The sequence below is a fragment of the Peromyscus leucopus genome, chromosome 14 (assembly GCF_004664715.2).
Source record: "Peromyscus leucopus breed LL Stock chromosome 14, UCI_PerLeu_2.1, whole genome shotgun sequence".
Lineage (NCBI taxonomy): Eukaryota > Metazoa > Chordata > Mammalia > Rodentia > Cricetidae > Peromyscus > Peromyscus leucopus.
Window position 1 is genome coordinate 44,806,818 of NC_051075.1, and position 27,733 is coordinate 44,834,550.

General features: G+C 47.0%; 1 protein-coding gene across 5 annotated transcripts; it reads right to left on the reverse strand.

The window, feature by feature from the left end:
• Window positions 1–885: 885 nt before the first annotated feature.
• Window positions 886–27,219, reverse strand: Max (MYC associated factor X). 5 transcript variants are annotated; one of them, XR_003735230.2, is made up of 6 exons: window positions 26,879–27,219; window positions 26,174–26,200; window positions 18,009–18,116; window positions 3,591–3,714; window positions 3,015–3,115; window positions 2,281–2,368 (listed from the first exon to the last, which is right to left on the reverse strand). XR_003735230.2 is itself a non-coding variant. In XM_028876075.2 (5 exons), exons 1-5 carry the CDS (start codon window positions 26,912–26,914, stop codon window positions 2,181–2,183), a joined length of 483 nt encoding a protein of 160 aa, XP_028731908.1. In that variant the 5' UTR covers window positions 26,915–27,188; the 3' UTR covers window positions 886–2,180. The 5 variants fall into 5 exon arrangements, 3 of the variants coding, with proteins under 3 accessions (XP_028731908.1, XP_028731909.1, XP_028731910.1); XR_003735231.2 differs by having other exon boundaries at window positions 2,285–2,368; window positions 3,031–3,115; XM_028876075.2 differs by lacking the exon at window positions 3,015–3,115 and having other exon boundaries at window positions 886–2,368; window positions 26,879–27,188.
• Between the last annotated feature and the right edge of the window lie 514 nt (window positions 27,220–27,733).

The window sequence follows — 27,733 nt, forward strand, 5'->3', positions numbered from 1 at the left end:
CCAAGTATTCGGTGCACTGACAGCCGTGACAGAGGTGGCGGGAGGACCCACGGCACTTGTGAAAGCACCAGGCCACTTATGCCCATGCCTCATCTCCCCTCTCCCTCTGCCGAGGAGAGGAAGGCCTCCAGTGACCCTGCATCCCCGGCCAAGGCTTTGTTCTCCGTGTACCACAGCCTTTGAGGTTTGCTGCCATTTCCTCTACAAACCTGACCTAGCCGCCAACGTCCGTTAATAACCAGACACCTCGGACTGACATCCGAGGGGATGAAACCCCAGCGCTCTCTCTACATTCTAAAGCAAAGAACTTACCTCACTTCGTTTCTTCCCTTGGTCTATGAAAGCTGTACTTCCGGTCAGCCAGACTGGAAAACCAAATGGGAGATGCTTTCTGGCCGGAAATTCTTTTCTTTCAAAGGTCAAAGCAGTTGGTTCCAGTTGGAGTTGGGTCTGCAGTGGTTAACTTGATGCTGCTGTGTGGTCTTTCTGACATCCAGCCTTTGGCAGCTCTGCCGTTTCCTCTTTGTTACTGGAACTTTCTAGAAACTGAAAAACCCTGGCCAATACCAGCCACCTCTTACACTGGACACTCATCACCAGGAGAATAAGCCGTCAGCTCCTCCAAAGAGCACTGTTTCTCAGGACCTGTGCCACACGTCACCCACTGCACGCCTGACAGCCACTTTCTGTCATTCTCTTAGCCACTCTCTCAGGCTGAGAGACAAGGGACAAACAGGTCTGGCTCCAGCCGCCCCTGGCTCTGCAGGCTCCAGTCAGAGATCTCTGCCTCTCTTTCAAGTTTCCAGAGGCCCAGTAGCTTACAGAACGCTCTTCCCTCAACTACATAGGCCACTGCAGGGGCAAGAAGACACCACTACCAACAAGGATAAAATAAGTTTTTATTTATATTCTTATAGTAAAGGGGAAGCCTTAACTTGCAAGACAATTCTTGGGCAGTATGTACAACATACTTTTTATTTCCATGGAATGGAGTCAAACACCGACTGAGACTACGGAGTATACACTAGCAATCAGCAAATGCCAGCAACAGAGTGGGCAAAGGACAGAGAAATGGAGCCCGAAGACAGGAAACCCTTCACTGGGATCTGCTGACCACAGCCAGAGCCAGGGCTGGATCACACAGTGGCGACAAGTTCCAGGACTGGAGTCAAGGAGGGCAGGGAGGCTGTGCTGGGCTGTGGGTTTAGTACCAGGTAAGTCGCTCTTGGTATTTACATACAAAATAGTTGGCTCTGTTTCTTAGAAATACACACAGGAGGAAATGAAGATTTGATCATTGCTTTATGAATCTGTCGCTTTACAATATCGACATCATCAGAAATAGGGGCATTTCATTCAGATTCAAATTTCAGTAGCAGGAAATAAATATCAAAACATCATCACTGGCCCTTAATACAAAACCTCTACCCCACCTAAGACTCCCTCCCTGTCCCACCCACAAATAACCACCCCACCACTCCCAGGAGGGAGGCCGGCTCACTGCTGCCATCTCCTGTACATACCAGTGTCACGTGACCCTCTGTAAGGCTGGCTCTGCAGACTTAAGCAACTGAAGAGTGAAACATGCCAAGGACTCTGCCAATCTGTCCCCGCTTTCCTTTACACCAGACTCTCCAAGAATCTGGTCTCTCAACAGGAGTGACAGCTTTCCCAAAAAACAATCCTTACAGGAGAGGGGCTTAATTCTCATTCCTCCAATCTGGTCATCTTGTCAAAAGTAGAGCAGTTCGAGATTCACAAAGTCCACCAAACAGAGGTCGGGGACTGGGAGGGAGGGCCTAGCGGGCCAGGCGTCCTCCAGGCACACACTCTGAGGGCTGGAGGAGCTGGGGGCGTGGGCAGGACACCATGTACTCAGAGGTCTGGCCGGCTGTCTGTCCTCCACAGAAAGAGCTGCCAAGTTAGGGTGTTTTGGTTTAAAATTTCTGGTGGGGACAGGAACCCCTGAAGGGAATACATTTAAAAATAGTGGACACAGGGATGGGATGAGAGCTGTTGTCCAAGAGCATCTATGCAAAAACAAGAATTAATAAAGAGGAAAGGAAAATACAGAGTCTTTCGATGGTTTTGAGGGTTCTAACGATGAACTGAGAGGAGGAGGAGGAGACGATGGAGACGATGGAGACGACAGTTTTTATTGCTGGCCTGCCCCGCATGGCTTAGCTGGCCTCCATCCGGAGTTTCTTCCTGCTCTGGGGCTCTTCCGGCTCGGACTCTGAGCTGGAGTCTGAACCCCCATCGAAGGCAGAGATGGTGCCGCCCTTGGCGTTGGTGTAGAGGCTGCTGTCTGAGGAGGGGTAGCTGGTCTGCAGCTGGGCACTTGACCTTGCCTTCTCCAGTGCACGGACTAAAAGGCAACCAAGGGAGCATGTTACCACCTTCTGGAGATCCGGAGAAACCAAGTCTCAGACTCAGGGTCCAGCCTGTTCTTCCTAAGGGTTTGCTTGCTGGCCCCCAGGGCACAGGGTGGCTCAGACATCATTCCCTTCTGGTGGCCGTTCCCCCTTTTCCTTTCCCAGCTGGGCTCGGGGGCCCAGCACACATGGCCAGCCACTCTGCCACACCACCCTGAAGAGAAGGCTTGTGATGAGACACCGTCCTGCCATGGACCCAGCAGAGACCAGAGCAAGCGTCCCCTGTTGGATGGAGCAACGCAACGACAGAGGAGAAGCGAGCCTAGCAATGCCAGGCTCCATGAAGGTGTGACGGCCCGATGACAGCAGGAAAGGATGACAAAATAGACTGGGTCAGAGAAAACTTTGGGCCTGGCTCTCATGAACAAAATCCACTTGGAATGACAAGCTGGACACTTGGAAGCAAGTCACCAATACACACAAAATACCTGGGCTTTTCAACAGACACCCCTACATGCAGGCTGCTTGGCCCATCATCCAACCCACTGCCGCCGCCCGCTGCCCATCCCTTGGTTCAGCTCAGCTTGAGCCTGGAGGATCAACCCTTCATGTTATTTATTTTATGTGAGATGTTCTAACCCAGGCGGTTACTTGCATTTCCTTTTACTTGCATCTTCCATGAGGGAGGAAGAGAAGTGAATTCCCCAGGAACAAAGAACTTGATCAGCTCTCGCTTTCCCCTGTGGTTGTAGGAAAAGGCGGGTGTGAGCATTGGAGAACAGCAGGGCCTGGCCCATAGGCTGCCCTGATTGGACTACTATTGACAAGGGGAGGGCTCACTGTCCCTGAACTCCTGGAGACTCTGGTACTTACATGGCACATTCTACTCCAAGGACCTCAAAGCTCTGTTCAGAAACCTGATACCAGGTGTGACCCTTACTGTAGGCGGAGCACCTGAGCCCCAAGGCAGGGAGAGATCAGGCCAGAAAAGATACAAGCCTTTGGATGTTCAACTCCCTAGCTCCTCCATCTCCTCACTGGAGGGTCTGGTCCTTCCTCAGGATGGCTCTACCACTCAACTTCGAAGGCCCGTGGAGCAGGGCTGAGGATGCTTCTGAGGCATGGTCCTCTGGCTCTGACCGAAGGCCCAGGTGTGAAAGCCCCAGCCTGGCCGGGCACAGCAGGGCCAGTCGCCCCATGAGCGTGGCTGCTCACCTTGTTGCTCCAGAAGAGCATTCTGCCGCTTGAGGTCATCAATGTCTTGCTGGTGCGTGTGGTTTTTCCTTCGCATATACTGGATGTACTCTGTTGCTTTGTCTAGGATTTGGGCCCGGGATGCCTGTTGCAATATGAGAAAAAACACAGGACAAAATAAAGACCAGGCCTGAGTAGCGGGAGAACCATGTCTTTCTCTGGCAACAGCATGAGAAGAAAGAAAAAGGCTGAAAACAGGAGGTTGGGCAAGATGGAAAAGGCTGAGGAAAGAGGAAGGGCTAGCTATAGCCTTTACCCAAGGTGTCACGTGATTCCCAAACTTACCTACACAGATCTCAGCTCGAGCAGGAAGCCTAGCGCAGAGAGCCCCACTGGCTTTTTTAAAAGCACCAGCTAGACTGTGGCCGGCCTGGGCTTACAGTCTGTCCGACTAACTTGTACCCCTCTCATCTCCTCTGGACCTTTTTCTGATAGCCTTGGTTGAGGAGAGAGTTTTAAGGCCAGGCAGGCCTCCCAGCTGTTGGGATTACAGCCATGAGGCAAACTCTCAACCCTCTGGCTCTTTAAAGTCTCCAGCTTGCCCATGACTGAGCCAGGCCAGCCTTGACCTCACTACGTAGCTGAGTCTGCCACTTCCGCCTTTCCCTTTTAAGTGCTGGGATAATTACTCCCAGTTTATGTGGTGCTAGGAATAAACCAGGGCTTTGTACATTCTAAACCCGGCTCGACTCCATCAGGAGTCAAAACACAAAGAAAACTCAGGCCACATTCACTCTGCTAGGGCCTGGCTAGGTTTAGAATGACAAGATCGTGGCTGGCTCGGAATAAAGGTGGGCACATCTTTTTCCATCACGTCTTAGACTTCGCCCACCCTCAGACTGAACAAGGCTCCTGCTGTATCACCATTTTTGTCTCCTGTCTGAAGAGACTCTCATGAAAGCTGTAGGTACTGGATGTCAACACAGGAAGGACATGTAATTGGGCCATCCCAGGAAACAGCCACACCTCTACGATTACAGTAGACAATCTGCCTGGCCCATCAGGGGAACAAGCAATAAAGAAGTCAATAAAATGGTAACAGGTTACTGTTTGCTGTGCCCCTAGAATCACAGTCTTGGGAAGATGCCCCGCATGGCACAAAGTCAAGGCCAGGCAGCACAGGAGCCTGAGTCTAGCATTCGCTCCAGAGGCTGAGTATTAGGCGAGCTTTGCACAGGTCTGCATTACACCCCAGTGCTCCAAAACCACCCAAAAAACAACAGGGAGAGGAAGCAAAGAACACACCAAGACTCAAGCTGGTAAACCTGAATTTACTCCTACTAAATCCTAATGAAAACTGACAAACTTAGGGTAGGTGAGGTGAGCTGTGCAAGGCCTGAACTTTACCAGTCCTCGAAAACACTACAATTTCCAGGCTTGCCTCCCCTTCAAGGTAATCTGCTCAAGAGGAAATCATTCATATTCCATCAATCATTTTAAGAGTTATGTGCAAGGCAGACACTGGGGAAACAATGTATTAGTCATGGCTTCTCTGCCCATAAGCTTATTTACTGTCTAGTAGAGAAGATAAGTAGTATCTATATGCAGACAAGCACAGGCAGTGATGACGAGTGTAACCTGACTAGCAGATTACAAATGTCATTGAAAAGGCAGCTTCTGGCTAGGGAGACAACCCACCATGTGCTAGACACTGGCCTTAGCCCTGCACAGGCCCTAACACCTCCACACAAAGTAGTGAGCTCTGCATTAAACCAAGGTAGAGCTTTTGAGAGGAGGTCAGAGCAGCCCAAGGACCCGTGGAGAGGTAAGCTAGGTGTGTTCCTTTAACTGAGGGTCAGCCTGTGTAGGAGGAAGGAGGCGATCCAGCAACAGACACTTCAGTGGGTCTCATTTCCTTAAAGAGGACATAGCTGGCAAAACGGGGAGGGACCACAAATTAGTAAGAACTAATTAAAATACCTTGTCTCTTTGACAGAAATGTAACTGAAACTGCCAAGCAGGGAATGGCAGGTTGCAGGGTAGGGATTCAGGAGACAGAGCTGTCTTACCTATTTGTACCCACAGACATTCCTGTCCTAGACTAGAAATTCTCTAGCCTCTCTATCACTGACAGATCCTTATGCATACTTACACCTCAGTCTCATTCACTGAGCCCAGCTCTGCCTTGAAACTGATCTTCCTGACTCTGTCTCCCAAGTGCTGGGATCCTAAGTATGCCAATCTCTTTTGAAGTTGCCTATTTTAAAGCTGTTTTCTAACAGTTCCCAGAAGGCAGCATTAGTTCTTAAGCACATGTGTGCATCTGGGACAAGGGGAGAAGGCAGAGTCTGAAAACGAGAGCACTCACAGATGGCTAGGGTCGACTGCTGCTGAGCAACAAACTGCACAGGCCGGTGTGCTCCCAGTTTCCCTTTCAGATACTCAGAACCAGAACCAGGAAAGCAGCATCAGGAGAAAAGTGAGTGGTAAACACAGCAAGCCAGAAGAGGGAACATGGTCCTCTAGGTGACAGCAGTTTTCACTACAGGGTAGCTTTCAGTGAAGACTAAATTATAAAGGCCCAAAACAGCACTTTGGGAACAGGAGGTCCCTAAAGAAGACTGGTCTGTTTTTGTTCGTTTTTAATTAAGAAAACATTTTTGAGATAGGGTCTCACTACTGGTTGTCCTGGAACTCACTCTATAGACCAGGCTGGCCTCAAACTCGAGATCTACCGCTTCTGCCTCCTGAGTGCCGGGATTAAAGGCATGCCCCAGCACACCCGACTGACTGGTCTATTTTAAATCTAAACCCAGTGTTCAAGGCATCCCTAATGCTACATACATACAACTCAACCCTTCCTCTAGCCCCTGTTAGCTAGAAGCAGGAGTGATCTGGGTCACATAAGCAGGGTGCCCTTGGCCAATCAACAATTCCAGAAAAATGGTCCGGTTCACTTTATTTTGTTGTTTCCAGGATGCTCAAACAGTATAAAAATATAAAAAATAAAAAACAAAACCAAAAAAAACCCCACAAGACAGAATGCCACAAAATATGAAATTTACATCCACTTCAGGGGAGAAAAACAAAGGTTAAAGTCAGAAAATGCTAGATTCATCTGCAATCTACACACCTCATCTTTTCCCACCACACAAGACTACATGAACAGCCACAACTGTATGGCATGGGCAGGGCCCTCCTGGCCTTTATGAGTCCATAGTACTCAGACAATAAACATGAAGGGCCTGGGATTTGTGGCTTGGACTCCAGAATGGCTCTAGGCTTTCAGTTTCTGTTTTCTGAAAAGGCTCTCAGTCAGCTGAGTCAACTGACAATGGTCACAGGAGCCCTGTGACCACACAGAGCACGCTAAGTCAACGAGCCCACACATCACCACTGCCTTAGTAAGCACCCAAATGATTTTTTTCTGTTTAGTTTTTAATGTTTAAAAAGCACCAATTCTGCCTTTCCAAGTAGAAATGGCTCTTCTGAATAGTTTGGACAGAGCTGTTGGACAGGAGGGATTGTGGCTGAAGGGACTAAAGTGGTGGCTATGGATATATAAATAGCAACATGGAGAGTCACAGAATAGATGCTGGGCAGCCTTGCCAGTTCTTGTTGCAAATCCATCTCAAACACAGAAGTCAGAATAACCAGGACAGCAGAGAAACAGCAGCGGCTCCCACTGAGTGCTAGCTGCCAGTACTAAGTACCCCACACAACTTTCCCTGCAAGGAGACTTACCCCTTGTTAGTTAGCCTGAAGGCAATATCAGGATGTGAACCCAAGTCTCGGATACACTCCTGTTTTGGAACAGAGGGGCTGCAGCACTAACTTAAAAGACAACCGAACTGCAGAGACAGGGTTGTCACAGAGAGGAAGTGAAGGTGAGGACAGCTTCGGGAGAACCACTGATGTGCCTGCAGGGCAGCCCGGAAACCCTCGTGAAGGTGCTTTCCTCCAAGTAGAATGCACACGGGCGCAGGCCTGGGCTGAAAAGCAATGGCTGAAGACTAGTCTTTCTGGTTAAAAAGTAAGAGGGAGAAACACAATAGGCAGTCATAACCACCACCGGCTTGGAAGAGTAGCAGCATCAGAGAACACTGCTGTCCACAGGTGAGACCTGACCGGCTCCCAGCAGAGAAGAAATGCTGGTGAGGAAGAGCCTGCAGATGATGTGAGCAAGATGGCAGGAAACAACCCTGCGACAGGGCAGGGGTGGGAGGGTCAGCCTCTCGACAACGGGGGTGGGGGGGGGCCCCCCCGCACAAGGCACAATGGAGAAGACTCCAGGTTTGTAGCAGGGGCCAACCCATTCTCTAGAGGTGCACCCCTTTCTCAGAAAACAGCTAACCTACCCACATTTCTTGGCAAAAATCTACAATTCACATAAGAACTCAAAGCCTTCAAAGCAGCTGATTCTAGTTAGAATCCTAAGGCTTCATATGATTCCAGAGGTTCATCAACACAGCCACGGCAAGGTTATTAAGTCCTCGTTAAAGCAGTGGCTCCCCAGTCTCCACACAGGGCCGGTGCAGATCTCACAGAGGAAGAACAGAACACCAAACGCTCTTCCTCTAGCAGCCACCCCCACCCCCCACAACACATTCTAGTCCTCAGTCTTACCAGACGTACTTGTTTCTGTATAAAAAGCCAAACTGGTTTAAACAATAGGGCGTGGGAGGCAAGGTGGAGCACAGTAGCCCCAGATCATCAGCATCAGGAGCACCTCTGCCCTTCCCTGGGGGCCTAAGGCCAGTAGCTTCCTAGTCCATGCTTCTCACAGCCAGATGCTGGCTGGGCATGGCGGCCATTACAGCTGCTGTAATCCCAGTGTTTGGGAGGCTGAGGAAGGAGGATGGCCCTGGAGAGGTGTAAGTGGGGGAGAAGGCAGGCAAAGCCAGTGCACATTTCTGTTGAATAAGCCACTTTCTGCCAATGGAAACGAGCAAATCTGCAAAACAAATGTGGGTCCCTTTAAACTAGTTCACTCCAAAATGGACCCATCAGTGGTAGCAAGGGCAGCTGAAGGCTGTGAAGTTCCCTAAGGGCTTCAAGCTTCCAGGCCCGAGGCAGGCCTGGCTGACTGCAGAGCAGACGCAGAGATGACAGACCCTTGCAAGACTTTGGTTTAAGGGTCAAGAATTATTTTTCAAATCTCATGGGCTTAATTGTGACACTGGGATCCTGAAGGTGTGGCACTTCCCATCAAACTTTGTCCATGAAGAGCAAGTCCAACTCCTACTTCCCTGAGGAGGAAATAGGTCTGGTGAATGAACATATGGGAAAGTATTTACTTTCAAAGGTAAGAAACAAAAATGTAAAAGCAATTACTAGTTTTTGCCTCACTTAGTCATCCTCTGAGAGGCATAAACAAACAAAAGGAAACCCAGTGACAGCGAAGTTGAGACAGTCAAACTCTAGGGAAGACTCCAAGATGTACAATGAGAGAATGAGATGCAGACAGTCCTCCTGGAGGCGCCCTGGCAGAATAGCAGAGCTGTGGCGACTAGCCTCCAGCCAGCTCCTGAGAAGGGATTCTGTATACAGAATGGCCACACACATCATGCTCTTCATTGCTACTCCTCATCACTAAGCGCAAGTGACACATCGTTTGCAGAAAAAGCAATGGCAAGTGCCTACAAGGAAGGCAAACCAGAGTGCACAGACCCACACCCAGTCCCTTGCTTCTTAGACTATCAGCTCCATGCATTAGGAGCTGCGAGTTCTCACCTAGCCCAGGATAGCCTCAAACCCACTTAGTAGCTGAGGCTGACCTTGAACTTCATCTCCCAAGTGCTGGGATTACAGGTGTGCACCACCATACCTGGTCAGCCAATGCTGGGGGTGGGCCCCAGGGCTTCAAGCATACTAGGCAAGCCCTCCATCAATGGAGCCTCATTACAGCCTCTGGGCTGAAAATGAAATAATAGCTTTGGTGAGGAGAAAAAAGGAGGGAAGTCTGACAGTTGCTTTAAGGTAGTGACCACTTTCTGTCACATTCAGCTGGAGGATAACACAGGGAGTAGAGTGTACTCCAGTACCCAGTGTCATCCCACATGAGCCACAAGGCTAACCCGACACTTGGAGGTGAACGGCTGAACTGCAGTGACCACAATGTAAAAAAAAATAATCATAATGATAATGATAATAATAATACATATAAAATAGTTTATTCTTAGTAAAATAAATAAAAAAATAAATAGGGACTGGGCATGGTGGGATACCCCTGTAATCCCAACACTCTGAAGGTTGGAGGCAGGAGGATCAAGAGTTCAAGTCTACTCTCAACTACACAGTCTAAGGCCAGCTTGACTACCTGTGAACCTGTCTCAAAAAAAAAAAAAAACAAAACAAAAAAAAACCCAAAATACAGCCGGGCGGCTGTGGCACGCACGCCTTTAATTCCAGCACTTGGGAAGCAGAGCCAGGTAGATCTCTGTGAGTTTGAGGCCAGCCTGGTCTACAGAGTGAGATCCAGGACAGGCACCAAAACTACACAGAGAATCACACACACCCCTCAAAGCCAAAAACCAAAACAGAAAAAAAGGCAGTGCAACCACAAAATAGTATTAAATTTTCAATAATTTTAAATATGGAAATTACTTCTCCCATTCCTACCCTCTACCCTTTCAAATTCATGGCCTCTTCTATAGATTCTGCTGTTCCCACGTCTCACCTCACAATCTAGGATTACAGATGTGGGTCCAAACTCAGGCCTCAAGCTTGCACTGCCGATTTACCCATGGGGCCCAACCCCTAGCCCTCTATAAAGTTAACTGTATTCACAGTAAGCTCTGTTTAGATATATTTGTGGTTCACATTAGATGTCTACCAGACAGTACCGACTATCAAAGAACCTTAGGAAAAAGGGAAGCTGTAGCTGTGTTAGAGAAAAAGGCAGATCTCTTTTTTTCTTTCCATTTTTCTGAAGGTTTAGCAATTCTGTTCAAAGACAAAAAGGAAAAGATAATGTTAAAGGGAAGGTCTAGATCAGTCTTTACCTTTCTCAATGTCAAGAAACAAAGAATGTTAGTAAGTCCCCTGCTCCTCCTCAGGGAAAGCATCACCCCAGGCTCTATGGAGCCAATGGAATTAAAGAACAAGAGAAGTGTTTAAGAGAGAGGATGGAGGTGGAGACTGGCAAGAGCGGAATGCAGGCAGGAGGTAATGCCTGGACACAGCCTGGAGTCAGACCTTATCTGGATCCTGAGGCTAGAGTCTGACCTGAGGAGGACTTCAGGAAGCTGACAATGGCATTTTGGGACAAACAGAGGAAGCAAACACACTCTTCCATGATACTAGGAGGACTGCTAAGAGAAAAGAAGCAAGCAAGGCTGAGTCCTTACCTGACTGGTCCACTAGAAGACCTTGGAGGTCAGACACAGAACCAGTTTATGAGAACTGAGCAGAAGCAGCAGAAGCTGACACTTGCCTAAATTGGAGTTTGGCTAATAAGTAATGAGGTAAAATGGACAGGGCTATGGTTTGTAATCCATTTCAAAGACAATCTTCCAACAGCCCAGAAGTGATGTACTGAAGGAGTTGCCTGCCCTCAGGGAATCCATAGGAAAGAGGCATCTCCCAGATACTATATAACCAGGGCAGACACAGGGCTCCTCCACTAGGCCTGAGAGACAGGCTCCCTGCCTTGGTGGTCTAATGAAGGCACAGCTCTGGCAACAGTCAACAAAACACCAGGCAAACACAAATATTGCTAAGATGACAGTGGGGTGGGGTATTTGCCAAGAACCATCATGTTCTTTGCCATAACAAAGCTCTTTGCCTTAAAACACACCTGCCTTTTTAAGGACACCATACTTTACTGTCTCTGAAATGTTGTTAGATGTTACCCTCTTTCCCTGCAAGAGAGCTAGACCTTCAAGAGCAGACACTACCTATTTGGTCTCTCCACTTCTACAGCACTCACAGGGTCTCACTCACATGAGGGTCTGTAATGGGCTGTGCAAAGCGCTGGTTTCCGAACTCTCACTACAACCACAGACAGACGACCTGCCATGTGCTGGACCTGTGATGTCACGTGCTGGACCTGTGATGGCGGGCAGCTCCCACACTCTCACACCCAAGTCGAGAAACTCTGAGCTGAGTGCTGACTAGGAAAATCCCCCTTCAGACAGGCTTTCATGTAGCCCAGAGTGACCTCAAACTCGGTAGATAGCCAAGGATGCCCTTGCTCTCCTGAGCCTCTTGCCTTCGCCTCCTAATCACTGTGATTACAGGCATGTAGCACCATGCCTGGCAAAATCCTGGGTTTAAATGCTGCGTGCAAGGTTAGATTCTTTCCATGCATATCTATCAGGAAGAAATCCACAGCATGATTGCCTGAGAGAACACTACAGACAATAAACAGGCATTTAAGAAGCAACTTTAAAATGTGAAAAATCCCTATAAACTGCTGCCCAGCTGCAAATGGCAAAGGTAAAAGCAACCTTCTATTGCTATTGTTGACCATGATAAGCGAAGATGAGTGGCTAAACATTCTTAACTGATACTGGGGTTAATTTATGGGCTAGAGGATATAGTTTTACTCTCATAAAGATAGTGATGGGCTGTCTACAAGGTCTTGCCTCCTACTACCAATCAACAGTGAGCTCAGGGCCTGTGAATCACTGAGTAACATACTCCCTAGAACCCACCTAAAGATTATTAAAACAAATAACTTCTTTTCTTGATAGCTGATGTCACTCGCATTTTGTCATGCTGGCTGACTGGCCCTAACTTCATCCCATCTTTCCCAGTGAGCTCCAGCTCCAGTTGAAAACTACGAGAGAAAATCAAGAAACACCTTCAAACAACCGAATAGGAAGGTCCACCCCCAAACCCAGGACTGAAGACAAATCTAAACAGATCACAGACTGGAATGATCTACTCTCTGGGGCTAAGTGGAGAGATGTGATGTCAGAAAGAATACTTTAAGTGACCCTCAACTCTGCATTTCGGTCAACCCCAATAAATCACTTTGAGTATTTTCACAGTAACTCCTGTGTGACACACTGCTAAGATCAATGGATCTATCTCAAGAGAGCTCCTAAGAAATGACAAGATTGAAGTATTTGAGATTTCCTTTGTTGTTTTCTTTCACAATTCACACATACATATAATGAATTTGGAGGGTATTTCCCCCATTACCTTCTCCATCTCTTCCAATGAATCTCTCTTCTTCCCAAAACCTTCCCCCTTCACTTGCGCGTGCATACTTGTCCGTCTGCCCGTCCTACTGCATTTAACTAAGGTTGCTAGCGAGAGTAGGGGGAGATTTTGTTTGCTTGAGATAGGTCATGGCTAGCCTAACAGGCTTTAGACCTGTGGCAGTCTTCCTGCCCCAGCTTTAGTGATGGGATTACAGGTGTGTACAACTTTACCTGGCTTGATTTCTTTTTTCTTTTTTGGTTTTTCGAGACAGGGTTTCTCTGTGTAGTTTTGCGTCTCTCCTGGAACTCACTTGGTAGCCCAGGTTGGCCTCGAACTCACAGAGATCCGCCTGGCTCTGCCTCCCAAGTGCTGGGATTAAAGGCGTGCGCCACCACAGCCCGGCTAGCTTGATTTCTTTAAAATACCCTTAGATACTTAATCCTCCAGCACTGTGGTAAGATGGAACTAGGCAGTCCTGTTCTATTTCTTGTTCTGGGACAGACTGGGGTCATGACCTTAGCAGGCTCCTCATCTCTGATAACAGCAGGAGCACCAACAGTGAGTGCCCAATGACGTGTGTTTCAGACAGAGTCTCACACAGCCAGGCTGGCTTAACTCAATACTCAAGGACCCTAAACCTCTGCTCCTCCTCTATCTCCTTAGTACTGGGGTTACGGGTGTTCAACACCACCCCCAGCTTACTGGCCTTTTCTTTCTTTTTTATTTTCTTGTGTATGTATGAGAGAGAGAGATTCCCTGGAACTGGAGTTATAAGAGGTTGTGAGCCATTATGTGGGTGTTGGGAATTGAACCTAGGTCCCTGAAAGAGCAGCATGCACTCTTAACTACTGAGCCATCTCTCCAGTCCCTCGGCTTCTTAACAAAAGAGTGAATATTCTTTCACAGAGGGTAGGAGGAACTAGCAAAGTCTCACACTATAGCCTAGGCCAACCCTGAACTCATAGTCATCCTCCTGCTTCAAACCCCAAGTGCTATGATTACAGAAATGAGGAAAGATGGGCATTCTTTATGATACTCTCTCTCTCTCTGTCAGACACTAGAAACAAGGAGTAAATGGAGTTTGTGTCTTACATGATGAAACATTTGTGTCATTCCAATACCGAGGACGCTGAGGCAGGAATAATATCACAAATAAATTCCATGTCAACCAAGGCCACCTAGGGGCTTACAAGCCTCAGTTACAGCATGAGACCCTGCTTCAACAAACAGAGGAATAAATAATGTGCTAGACGGAGTGGCACACACTTGTAGGCTTAGTGACCGAGAGGCGGAAGCAGAATTTAGTTCTGATCAAGCTACACAGCAGAAGTCCACACCAGATTTGAAAAAGACCATTTTTTTCTCCCTCACTCCCTAGTTTTTTGGTTAAGATCCAATTTAATCAATGTCAATTTTTCTTTATTAAAACAATAAAGAAACAAACAAACAAACAAAACAATAAAAAAAAAAAAAAAAAAAGCAGAGGCAGGAGGACTTGGTGAGTTCAAGGCCAGCCTGGTCTATATAGTGAGTTCTAGGACAGTCGGAGTTACATGGTGAGTCCCTGCCTCACAAATAAACAAACAAAAATAAGAACAAAGTAAAATGTTATATATGTACATAACACACCTATGATCAAACTCATTCCTTTGTATATTTAAAGACACACACAAGGCCAGGCTTGGTGGAGAAAGCCTTTGGTGGAGAAAGCCTTTAGTCCCAGCACTTAGGAGGCAGAGGTAGGCAGATTTCTCTCAAGTTCAAAGCCAGCCTGGTTTATATAGTGAGTTCTTTAACAGCTAGGACTACATAGTGAGACCCTGTCTCACAAAACTAAACCCCCACCAAAAAAACCAAAAAATCATATTCATGTGAAACAAGATCAAAATCACTCACTCACTCAATCAATCAATCTCAGCATCTGGGAGCCTGAAGCAGGAAGATTACCATGAATTCAAACCAGCTTGAGAGTCACAGAATGAAACTTTATTTCACAAAAACAAACAAACAAACAACAATTCTAAAAAAGGCTTGGCTGGACACATATCACATAATCCTGATGTTAATTAACTATGGAGTCACCTGGAACATAACCACGCGGACATCGAAGGAGACTCAGATCAAAGCTTTCCCTTCAACAATCTGAGCTAGGCTCTCTAAAACTCACATGGAACAGTCATTTCACGACTACTTACATAATGTCACAACTTTAACCATTGCAATTCAAATCAAGAATGAGTCAATTTCCTTTGGTTCCAATACCACATTTTAAGAAGAAAATTGCAACATTCAATGAGAAGTCAGTCTGAAAGACCAAGGGGTTCAGGAAGTTGTGGCTCCCTGCACCTGTGAAACTGCTGGCAGACAGAGACTAATGAAAAGTCATGCCCTTCACAAGGGAAGAGGCTGGGTTCAGCCAAAGTTAAGAGCAAGCAGGACAAGAACTCTGAAATAACAACAGCAGCCAGTAAACTGTCAGACAATCTGGTTCTCTTCCCCCTTTATAAAAAAGACTAAGCTGGGGCACTTAAGAGGTAGAGGCAGGGGATGAGGAATTCTAGGTCAGCCAGGCCAGCTGAAGATACAAGAAACCTAGTCCCAACAAACAAGCAAACACACAAGTAAGTTACAATGCAGGACCTGGTGCCACCCTCTCAAGCATTCCAGTTTCCTCAACTGGCCTCTGAATGATCCTTAGGCCCTGACTCAGAGCTGCTGTTACACTCACCTTCCTCCTGCCTGCGATGTCTAGCACCAGACAGATGGACAGCTCTTCACTTCCATGAAATCCGCTCAAAAGCCATCTTGCCAGTGAGATCTGTCTGTCCCAATTCAAGTTCCACCATCCCTTCCACTTTAATTCTCTCACACTGACTGACTGACTGACACACACTCACTCTTTCTCTCTCTCTCTCTCTCTACACACACACACACACACACACACACACACACACACACACACACACACACACACACACACACGAAGCCATAGCTAGCCAGGAACTTGCTATGCAGTCCAGGCAGGACTCAAAAAGATCCACCTGCCCGTGACCTTCCAACCTTCCAAGTGCTGTGATTAAAGGCATTTGCCACTGCCATGCCTAGCCAGTACTCTTATTTCAGTGACTTCTTAATTTCTATCATTTCCTTGCTAGAATAAAAGAGTGGTCTTGTTATTTCTTGCTAAGAACAGTGGCTGGTATGCACAGACCCTCAACAAATGTTTGCTGAATGGAGGAAGTGAAAGGGCCACAAATGGCAAACTATTCCATTTGTAAGCTACCAAATTCAAACCTCCAACTTCCATGAAGGAAAGGAAGCAATAGGATTTAGTATAATAAAACTGTAAGGACGTAAGGAAGAATGTACTAGCAAGGTAAGACAGGCTGTATAAGGAAGAGATACAGTTGTGGCTTGTGACCTGCTCTCTCAGTATGCCTCAGAATCGTCTGACGGCTTGTTCCGAGTGTGTGTTTCCAGGCTCCCCTCCAGGAAGTTCATTTAGTTTGGATGTAGGTGGTTCGTGGCCTACCCCTTGAGAAACACATCCTCAGTATCTCATTACACACGAGGCTTAGATCAAGGCAGCTCTTGTCCATGTAGCTCACCGAAATGCTGTTAGTGGACACCGTCAGTGGTATACAGAATAAGCACCAACAGGTCAGACATGAATAAGAGATAATCTTTTGCACAAAGGGTGCGTCTCTACAGTCATAAAGATTTCCTGTGGTGCTCAGTGTTATACTCAGGAATGCTGTTATTCCGGTAAGTACCTTGGTTCAAGGCCATTAAATCAAGTACACACTAAGTGGGCTTAACCCACAGCAGATTCTGGTTTTGTAACACTGTATTCACATGGCCTATTCCCGTCTTCCCTTAAGCTTCAACTTACTCCGTATTTCAACCACACAGAAGGCCACATCATAGACAAAATATAAAGCAGAGCTTTTCAACCTTCTTTAAACATGAAAACTTTAATCTTAGATAACCAAACAAATTCAGGACCCACACCACAGAACTAAAGCAGTAAAACCACTTAAAGTACACCTATGAGTAAAGACTGATTTTATTAAAATAGTGTTTCTTCAGCCAGGTATAGGAGCACATGCCTGTAATTCCAACAGGCACAAGAGGCTGAATCCTTAGTTCAGGATAGTATGGCTATACAGTGAGACTCTTTCAAACAAACAAGCTAACCAAGTGTGTTTGTGGACACTTACATTCCCAGCACTTACTTGGGAGATGATGCAGGAGCATCATAAGTTCAAGGACATTCTTAGCTATATAGCCACTTCTAGGCTAGCCTAGGCTATGTGAGACCTTGTCTCAAAAAAATAAATAATTGTTTTTCTTTTTTTCCAGTGTTGGGGATCACCCACAGGGCCTACACACAGTTAAGTAGGCATTCCACTGTGGAGCTCCCTCTCCCCTTAACATTACATCAATAACCCTCAAACAATACAAGTATTCTCCCCAGTTTACCATTTACTCTATGGAAGGGCTGCAGAAAGCAGCCTGTTACACAGAGTCAAGGGTGGAGCTCACTGTGCAAACAAATGTTTTCTCCATATTCCAAGGAGTGACCTAACCCATAGGCTTTTGCTCAAAGCTTTTGTTTCTTGAAGATAGAAACAGCTGGCTCCTGCCTCTCCAGGGAAAAGAGCAGTTTCTAAAGGCCTTTAGGGAGGATGAGAATGATTTTTACTTCTTTCATATGAACATGTCTCCTAACTCTTGTTCCATAGCTTACAGTGCTCTTTACACATCTTGGGAGAGTAGCTGCCAGGGCTGGAAACCACTGGTGCCCAGGCAGGTTCACAGCCCTGCCAGCAAGTGTTCATTTACACTAAGTACTAATGCTGAACTGCACAAGAGAAATTCCCATGGAGGTTTAGGGAATCACTGGCCTGGGGAATCTTTAGTGATCACAAACTAATTATGGACCAAGTCATATACTACAGTATATAGTTATAATAATGTCATGAATGACTAATTTATTTGCCTAGCATATACAAAGTCCTGGGTTCAATCCCCAGCACTAAAGAAAAAAGTAATTAATTACATGTACCTTCAACTTTGAAAGACCACTTTTAGGGATGTCTCACAAACAGCTCTATTACAATTGATGTTGTTTTTGCTAAAGATAATAACAACTGAGATGTGTGGTACTCTTCCAAAGAATCAAAACATAAGACAGCCCATGCCACCTGACTCTTATTTCTTCACAGAAGGGAGGGGGTGTCCTGGTTAAGTTCCAGAGCCAACTGGCTTTGTCAACAGACTCACCTTCTCTCCTTGGAGTGATGGGACTGAGTCCCGCAAACTGTGAAAGCTGTCTTTGATGTGGTCCCTACGTTTTCGTTCCAGTGCATTATGATGAGCCCGTTTGTCAGCCTAGGAGAATGAAGAAAGAGCATGTTAGGAATGCCACTCCTTTTACAGGTGGATGTGGTGAAGCCTGGAAGTGTATGCAGTCAGCGCTGTCCCTGGCAAGTGGACTGGGAAAATTTGCAGCGTGAGGTGGACAGTTAGGAGTCTCCAGAATTAGGCTCTGTTAAAGAGGGAGAAAGGGGTGAGCAAGGCTTGCAACAGGAACATCCAAAGTAGCACGGTGGATCCAGCTCATGCACAAGTAAAACCAAAGTTATTCAAGGGGACAAAGTATGACTCTCCTGCAAGTGTCCCCGACCTACGTGATGGAGCAGCTGACAGTCTGTGGTTGCATGTCACTAAAGAAAGCTCCAGTGGGCACCTTCATAAGATACGGTTACTCTACCATGAGACTTGAGGGATGCTTCTGTCCACATGAAACCCACCATCCCATGCTCTGCTCCGACACCTCCCTGCTAAAACTCACTATCACACCTCCTCATCAAGTCATACAAGAAAGCTCCAAACCTTTGGAAAACTGAGATGCACCTGAGGTTATTATGTCATAGCCGACAGATGTGCCAACTGCATTTGGGCTTCCTCTCACAGGGGTGGGGCCAGAGGCACTTCTTGGGCAGCAGACCTTCTGACACCTGCATGCTCTTTCTTTGTCAATGCCCTCGGGCACCTGCAGCAGGGCAGGCCCATTTGGCACTTTCCTAAATACCCTCCTCACCAGCCTTTAACCTTTCCTGCTTGGAATTATAAACAGTCAGCTGGTGAGGCTCTGGACTGCCAACCAATCAGGAAGGGGAAGGCAGTAGCACAGTGCTGGGGAGCCCTGCCAAGGAGCTCCATCTCCTTCTACACAGAAGACAAGGGCCTACTTGAGCAAGAACTTCCCCACCTCTACATCAGGAATTCCAGAAGTCCTCTCCTGAGCATTTACCCTGACTAAAGCAGGCTGTACTGAGCTAGCCTAAAGAGTCTGTCTCTACATTAAAAAGTGACCTGGCTAATAAGCCCAGACAGAGGGCCAGGAATTTTGAAGATGCAACAACCAACAACAAACTTGGTCTAACAATGTCACTTCCAATGAATCCTTGTACTAGAAAAGATGGGGAGACAGAAATCAGACAAGAGCCATGAGAAGAAAAGGATTTGAAATTCTTCTACTATCAAATTCTAAAAGTCTGTGACTCCCTCCAAGGGAAGTGCCTGGAGCCTTTGTGGACTGTTCTCCTCCTGATTTCTCAGGGGCCTCACCTACAGTTCTGTTAAATGGGTACACGTTTCCATCCTAGCCACGGTCCAGAAGATGGAGCACAAGCTGGGAAGATTTCTAAACTTATCCCTTCTTCCACCTCAGTTCACTGTGAAGCAGAGTATTTTCTCCACTAGTTATACAGAAAATCGAATGAGCACTCTGGAATGACAATCAAGCTTGGAAAACTAGGTAACTTCGGAGTAGCGGCACTACGTCCATATCACACAAGACAAGGACAAGACACCCAGAGCTGTCCTCGAAGAGCAGTGTAAGCTAGCTTGAAGGAACTACACACCAATGCCCAGGTAAACTGGCCTGCCACAACAGCTGAGGATGCAAGAGATCCAGGACCGATATTTGGCAAACACTAGCCCCCTGATGTTTGCTCTATAATTTCCAAGATGGTCTATTTACATGCAAACCAATTGCTCAGCTTTGGTCTTCAGCAGCAGCCCAAGATACTCCTGTCTACTAAATCACTCTGACTCCTGGCCCTCCTCCCAGCTTAAGAGCTGTGCACAGAAGCAGGGACACCAGTTACCCACAATGCCTCTTGTTGATACAAATAAAATCCTAATTGTCTGTTTTCTTTCTGGAAGAACCCTGAAAGTCTCTAGCAGTTAGAACTAAGTTGGACTTGGTTTCCTGTGGACCCGTGCTGTAAGCAAGCAGCTAAGTTTACCCTAACTCACCATCACCCCCAAGATACACCACCCCTCCCATCTGCCGAGCACTGAAAGGACTCAGACGGACAACAAGTCTTTTGGTTGGAGGACTGTAGTGAACTTGGCTGTAGACCACGAGCAGAAATCTCGGCTTCTCATCTGGGGAGTCAGCCAAGTTAGAAGTTGGCTCAGCTAGGAAAGGCAGCAGGCCACTGCCTGGTAGAAAGCCTGGGCTGGGGACTGTTGTTCTCCAAGCAGTGGATGGAATTTCTGTGGCGGTTCCAGACCCAATTTAACTAGCAGAACGGTGGAATCTTAGACCAATCCCCCATGCCATGTCTACCCCTTAGCTGTTATGCCTGAACAGAGAGAGCCGCAAGGATGGATTTGTTTTTCCTCTTTCCCAAGCCTCATTTGCAAGCACACGTGAAAAACATGCGGAACTCACATGCCTGATTCCAGGCAACTCTGAATTAAGTGGCATTTCTAGTGCTTACAGAGCATAGGAAAACTTGACACACCTTCACACAGGCTGAGAGTTCTCCCTGGAAAGTATTTCCAAGCTGCAGATGAGGATACCTCTAGCCTTGCATGATGGGCCAGTGGGCAGGCTTTAAGACTGCCTTGTTAGCCATCTTCTCTTGTGACAGCTCTTTCCCAAAAGGCTAAGATTTCAGAATTGAAAAAGAAAAGCCTCTCAGCTTAAGGTACTGACAGAGCTCCTCTCCTGAGCTGTCTTTTTAAAGCAGCACAGCAGTTACTATAGTGGAGCAAACAAAGCAGCTCAGATGAGGCACCTTCTCTCGCCTGTACTGAGAAGTGTCTGGTCACGCACACTGGGACCAGCGGTACCATTGTGGAGTAGGAGGTCACAGAGATCTTCTTGGGCTATGCCACAGGTTCCTAAATGACTCCCCTATCCACCCTCTAGGAGCAGTTTTTGTCCTAATGGAAGCACCAGGGTCTCTGTGGTTCCAGAGAGGTCCACGGATGCTCACCAGGAACTGCAGTACCAAATTGCTTCTGGCTTTGAGGTCTATGCCAAGGTTTTTACTCAGTCTCAGTTTTAGTTCCACCAAACTTTTCCACGCTGGCAGACAGAAACAAACTCTTCACCTATAATTTGTCCACTTCTCACACTAATGAGCACATGTATCTGAGTGCTGCTCAATGTTGAAAGCAAGCCTTTTCTTAGTCGCTAAACTGGCAGGACACAGAAGCTAAGAAGACCTGTTCAGAATTGAGGAACTCTCTCAAGAGCATTTCCTTTCCACTTATTGCACAGACTGTATCTACATTCACGGCATCTCACTAGTCAACAGCCTGTTTCCTGCAAGACCTAACATGGAGAAAGAAGTGTCATACCGTAAAAGGATGTACAAGGTTCCCCAGAATGACATTCTTGTAAGCTACCTGACACCTACCTAACTTCCACATAGAGGGAATCTCAATGCCAATGTAGAAAACCCTCTATGCAGAGGGAATCTGTGTCATCCTTAGTGGGCATTCAGTATATTTAGCTTAAGAAATGTAAAGGCTGCACTTTAGAAGGAATCACTTGTGATTATCAGCTAGCCTTACTGAAAAACACAAAACTTCCAAATTCTCATAGAGTATATGCATTACTTCTGATGGATAAGAATCTGATCAACTAAAACAATTTCTAAGTATCCTGAAAGTGCTCATTTAACGAACACAAAAATTGTAACACAAGACAACTGGCGACTGAGCCGAGCTAAACTAAAGTCTCCAGCAGGCAGGCAGTCCCTGCAGTCTTTCCAGACTCTTCCGTCTGAAGCCCACGTCGGTATACATTTCTGTGATCCACAATAAAAATACCCGTTTTTGAGGTCTCTCCCATCTTTTGGTACCTGAAAGAACTTGGGAACACTACAACCCACACCTGCCATTACACTACCCACTTAAGAGGAAGGGGGTCTTGGTTAGGACATTAATTGAACGTCAAATTGAAGTCAGGCTTGACAGCTCACACATGTAATCCCCACACTTGAGAGGCTGAGGCAGGAGAATCACTGCAGATTGGAGGCCAGGCTTCATGGCAAAACCCCATAACCCCCCTGCCCCAAATGAAGATCAAATAGGATTCTTTGATCAATTCTTTTATCCTATCAGCCTCTTGATAAAACAAGACAACTTTTAAAACTTAACATCACCTTTTCCTTTTCCAGACACACACACAGGAAGGAAGCCTACTGCTTCCGTCACCAGAGCCAACACTCGGAGCAGAAACAAATATGCATCTTGCAGCTCTCCTGCCGTGCGGCTGATCCCAGGTAAGACACACAAGTTTCCTTAACTCCAGCCTCCAAAGTGGGCAACTCCCTCCCTCCCAAGTACACTTCAACCTCTAAAGAAGCAAAGAGCTGGGAAGTTACAAATACCTTAAACCAGAAAGGTCTAGAAGTAGACACACAAACCTATTTTAAACCAGCTACAGTACTAGTCAGTCGGCAAGTGCTGTAACTGCCACATGCTGAGTTCATCAGATGTGAAGGACAAAACATAGAGAAAGGCCTCAGGCTGACCAAGTCAGTAACCCTACATTTCACATATACTTTCACTCTTTCCCAGGGAAATTTCCCAAACAGAAATAAAGCAAAAGGAACCACTTGTATAAAATAACCACCAAAGAAACTTATTTTTAAAATACAACTTATTCTCTTTAAAAAACAAAACAAAACACCAGTGAGATTCTGCAATTGCCAAACTCAGTAGTTAGTGTTTAGGGTTACTTCCTCTAAGAGCTCACTGTTCACGGGAGAGGCTGCTTCCGTGTGGAGGGCATCGTCACATCAGTTTCACTTTCTGTTACCCTCCCTCCTTACTAATAGTGAGCTCAATGCCTACACTTCTCATGAGGCTTAAGATACTGTAGTGATGTTACAAAATACGGTCATCGTTTCATGTTAGGACCCACAGGACATTTTCCAAATAACGTGGGTTTTTTTGGTCAGGGTCTCACTCTGTAACTCAGCTCAAACTCACAGCAATCTTCCTGTCTCAATGTCCTGAGTGCTGGGATTACAGGTGTGAACTTGGGCTTCAAGTAACTTTTTAAAAGTTCTTCTGCGGCCCTAAATAGTTGTCCAGAGTCCACATCTTCTTTTTTCTTTTTAATGTTTGTCCAAAGACAAAACTTAATAGCTTTCCCCATTTAAAAAAAAAATGTATTTATTATTTACACTAAATTTCAATGTGATTATCAGCTAGCCTTACTGAAAAACACAAAACAATAAGCAAATAGATGTATTCACAGGGATGGGGGAGGGATCCATGCTTCCACCCCATTTGTGATAACTGTTTAATATACTGTGTCTATAATATACCTGCTTTTTCTGTCTATGCTACCATGATAAACTTGTACCAGATAAATCTCAACAAGTATATCAAATTAAAACAAAGGGTCTCCAAGTCCTTGGCTCAATCCCCAGCAACAATGAAAATTTCACTGTCTATGTCCCAAAATGAAGGAAAAAATCCTAAGCACCTTAACAACAACAACAAAAAAGTAAAACCATCTAGACAAAGCAAGATCAACCTCATGGGAATGGAGGTATTTTGTAAATTAATTTACATCACCACCCAGATGGACACTTTAAAAAGCAGAAGACCTATAATAACTCCTTATCATAAAGTAAGAAAACTTAGCTCTCATTGAAAAGCAAATCTAATTCCAACTCAAGGATGATTCTTGAAAACAAGCCTTACCAATCCTCACCCTCTAAATCTGATCAAGCCCTGGAGCAGACCTTAAAACTGGAGACTTGGAGGAGGAAAAGAAACTGCTTTTTTTGTTCTGGTTTTGGAGGAACAGGCTCAAATGAAAACTACCAAGTCCATACTTCTAAGAATAACAAACAGTACCCAGGCATGGTGGTGCACACATTTAATCCCAGCACTTGGGAAGCTGAGGTAGGTGGATCTCTGAGTTCAAGGCCATACTGAACTACATACTGAATCTCTCTCTCAAAGGAAAAACAAGAAAAACAAACAAAGAAACAGTAGCTGAAAAACAAAACAAAAAAGGGAATTGACTTTCAGTAGAGGTATGTGTAATGCTTCATAAAGAAATAAAACATTTTCTTCAGTGAGGATCTCTCAGAACAGTCCTTGAGACCTCTGCCATAAGTGCACTCAGTCAGAATCAATTGGTTCTAGTTGATGATGCTCAGGCAATCTATACAATCTCTGATGCTCTAATGAAGAACCTGTTTTCACCCTTGATTACTAAAGTCCTACAGCAGAGCTATCAAAGTGGTACCCTGCAAACTTGTTTTTTCACAACTAGGGAGTAAACTCAAGGCCTCCTGAAAGCTAAGTGTCCTACCGAGCTGCATTCCCTAGCAAGAGACAAAGGTAGAGAGGGTTCTTGTTTGAGACAGAATCTCATTCTGTAGCCCAGGCTGGCCTAAAAACCAGAGCAAGCCTTCTGCCAAAGCCTCCTAAGCACTGGGCTTACAGTACTGGATACAACCCTGGCTTCTTTTTTGGTTTTGGTGGGTTTTTTTTTTTTTTTTTTTTTTTTTTTTTTTTGTATGTTGAGGCAGGGTCTCAATAAATTGCTGAAACAGGATTGAACTTTTAATCTTTCTACCTCAGCATCCCGAGGAAGGGAGTTTACAGGCCTGGGCAACCAAGCCTAACTTCATCCAGCAAATTCTTTATAAGCCCCCAAACAGCTGTTCCACATATCATTTAAAAATCAAATAACCAGGAGCTAAAGAGAGAGCTTAGAGATAACCTAGTGGGTAGAGGTGTTGAGGCCAAATCTGATGATGCCAGGTTCAACCCCCCAGACCTACATGTTGGAAGGAGAGAACCCACTCCCCCAAGTTGTCCTCTGACCTTCACATGTGAGCCATGGCATGCACAGGATCATATACACACATTAAATAAATGAATGTAATTTAAAACATTCAATTAAGTAGGCTGAGGTTATAGCTCCACACAGAGGAGTTGCCTGGCATGCTGAAGGCCCTGAGTTCAACTCCCAAAAATTACATGCACACAGATGCACCAGAAAAATAATAATCTGTTTCTAGCATTTTAACATTTCTCTTGAAGTAGGAAGATCCAGGGAGTATGGCTCAGTGGTAAAGGTCTAACCCCAGCCCTGAGACAACAATAAGATCTGGCACCACTGAACTCACTCTCATAAAACAAGCTGCCGACTTTTTAGAAGGGGCACAGGTTCCTCAGTACTCCAGGCCTTCCCTCTTCCCTTGACAATCCATTACCTAATCCCCACAGGCAAATGCATATAAGGCCCTCCCTCTACACCGCTCTTACCATTCCCAATTATCATTCATCGTCGTCTCTGATTTGGATTATTCTGAGTCTATTCTTTTTCTCTCTGCCTAATCTATACCCACGTACTGCTAAGCCTCAGATTCCAAAGACAAAAGATGCTGTCAACTCAAATCCACAGAAACACCTACAACAACATTGACATCAAAACCCTAACGAAGAAGTTACTGATAACACTATATGGACTCAGCCATCACCTTTCAGCAAACCTGTCTCTTACAATGCCACTTCTCAACAATTTTTTTTCTTCTCAAATGGGAAGTCGGACCACAAGAAGCTGTGACACTTTCAGGATTTAACATCTGGCTCCTCTCTATTTCCACTTTGTTGGTGTTATTGAGAACACCATGCTTTTCTAGATTGCAAGGGTCTGCGGCAGTCATACGACTTTGGCTAAAGGCGATTATTATTGTGCCTGGAGCTTCACACAACTATGCAGACACTGCTTAAGGCTTACTTGTTCCTACATAAACCGGACCAGTTTGCTCTGAAATTAACCTTACTTCCGAATGCGCTTTCGTTTCTCACAGGCCTGAGCTGCATCCTTCACTGAACACTCCAGAACAACTGAGTCTGTGGCACGGGGCTCGTTCTCACTCACCTACCTACTCACTAGAATCTACCACCTGAGAATCCAGAATCATAGGATTTGCAGCGCCCCCCCCCAACCTCCAACCCCAGCTGACTCCACCTCACCTTAGCGGTTAAGAGGAGAGTTTACAAGAATATTAAAAGTAAAGAACGATCTCTTTTTCTCTCTGACTCCAAAAAGGACCAAAACTGAACGGAAATGAAAATGAAATGGAGAGTAGGAGACGTACCGCAGATTGAAACCTCGGTTGCTCTTCCTGGAATAAGAGAGAAAAAAAAAAATAGAAAATATAGAAGTTATTTTTACACTTCGCATTCAATAATAAGAAAGAAAATGCCGGCGGCGGAGGAAGCAGCGGGTGGGGAGTCAGCCCGACACCCCTCCCTCCCTCTTTCCCCTCCACTCTCTCCAGCGGGATCCGGCAGCCTAGTGGGGGTCCCAGGCGCCGCCCCTCCTTCTGAGATCCGAACCGGACAAGAGGGGTCCGGAGCATACCGTCTGCTCTCCCCGGATCCCCCTCGGGCGTCAGAGTACTCCCAGTCCCCTCACCCCCAGGATCAACGGGTCACGGGAGGAGGGGGACCGTGGACCCAAGAAGCAGGTCCTGAGCGCTGGTCTCCTTGCCCAGGATCCGGACGGATAATGGGATCCCCAGCCGGGGAGAGTGGAGAGGGAGGCCTCGGCACCCTCCTCCACGGGAGGAGGCGGGGGTCCCAGAGGCCGCGTGTCTGCTCCCACCTTCAGTCCCAGGAGGCCTCTCCGGACAGGACTGGAGGGGAGCGAGCCCGGAGCGCGACGCAGGCGGTCCCGGCCCCGGGGGAAGGGGACGGAGGCGGCGGCGACCCGGCCCCCTCCCGCCGACGCCCCGCTGAGAGCCCCGGCCGCTGTCCCCGCCTGACAACCCGCACGGAAAGGAAGAAGCCCCGGGACTCACGTCGCTCTCCACCTCGATGTCATCGTTATCGCTCATTTCCTACGGCCCAGGGAGCGGCCACTGCAGCGGCGGCCGGGGAAGGGAAGGGTAGAGGGAAGGGGGAAGTCACCGACAACAACAAGCCGAGTGCCCCCACGCACGCACTCACTCACTCACTCGCTCCCTCACTCACTCACTCACACACACTCACACACACACACACAACACGGGCAACAACCACCTCACTGCAGCACCGGATCAACGGCGGCACGCACGCCCGGTCGGCCCCCTGACACGTGACCGGGCTCTCCGCGCCGGGGTAGCCGAGACTTGTAGTCCTCGAGCGGCTGATGGGCAGGTCGGGGAGTGCCGGAGAAACTACAAATCCCATCAGGAAGCGCACACAATCGTCCCCAGCCCCGCTTGTTGACAGAGCGCAGGGCGCCTGCGCGCCGGGTGGTGGCTGCGAGAAGTGGCGCGGTGCTTCCCGGGAGATGTAGTCCAGGGACCGCGAGTTGTCAGGAGGTTTTCCTCCCCAGGCGGCGGAGAGGCTGCTGGGAAGACAGGACACGTGGAGGGAGCTGGGCTTCTGGAGCCGGCCACAGTCTGAGTTCTGGGCGCCTGGCCCAAGGGATTGGGTGGAGGCTCTGGGGGAGAAGCTAGCTGCCAAAATAACACTGTCTCTTCTTGGCTAGACTGCTTTTACATTGTCTTGTTTAATGCTTGAGTCGCTCCACTTGCGCCCTGGGGCGTAACCCTCCCAGGAAGGAATCACGCTGCTGCTGACCAGGGGGCGCGGTCGGGATGCCCACGCGGACTCTTGGGATCTGTTTTGGGGGTGTTAAGAGGCATTACGGGACAAGCTAAAGGACCGGA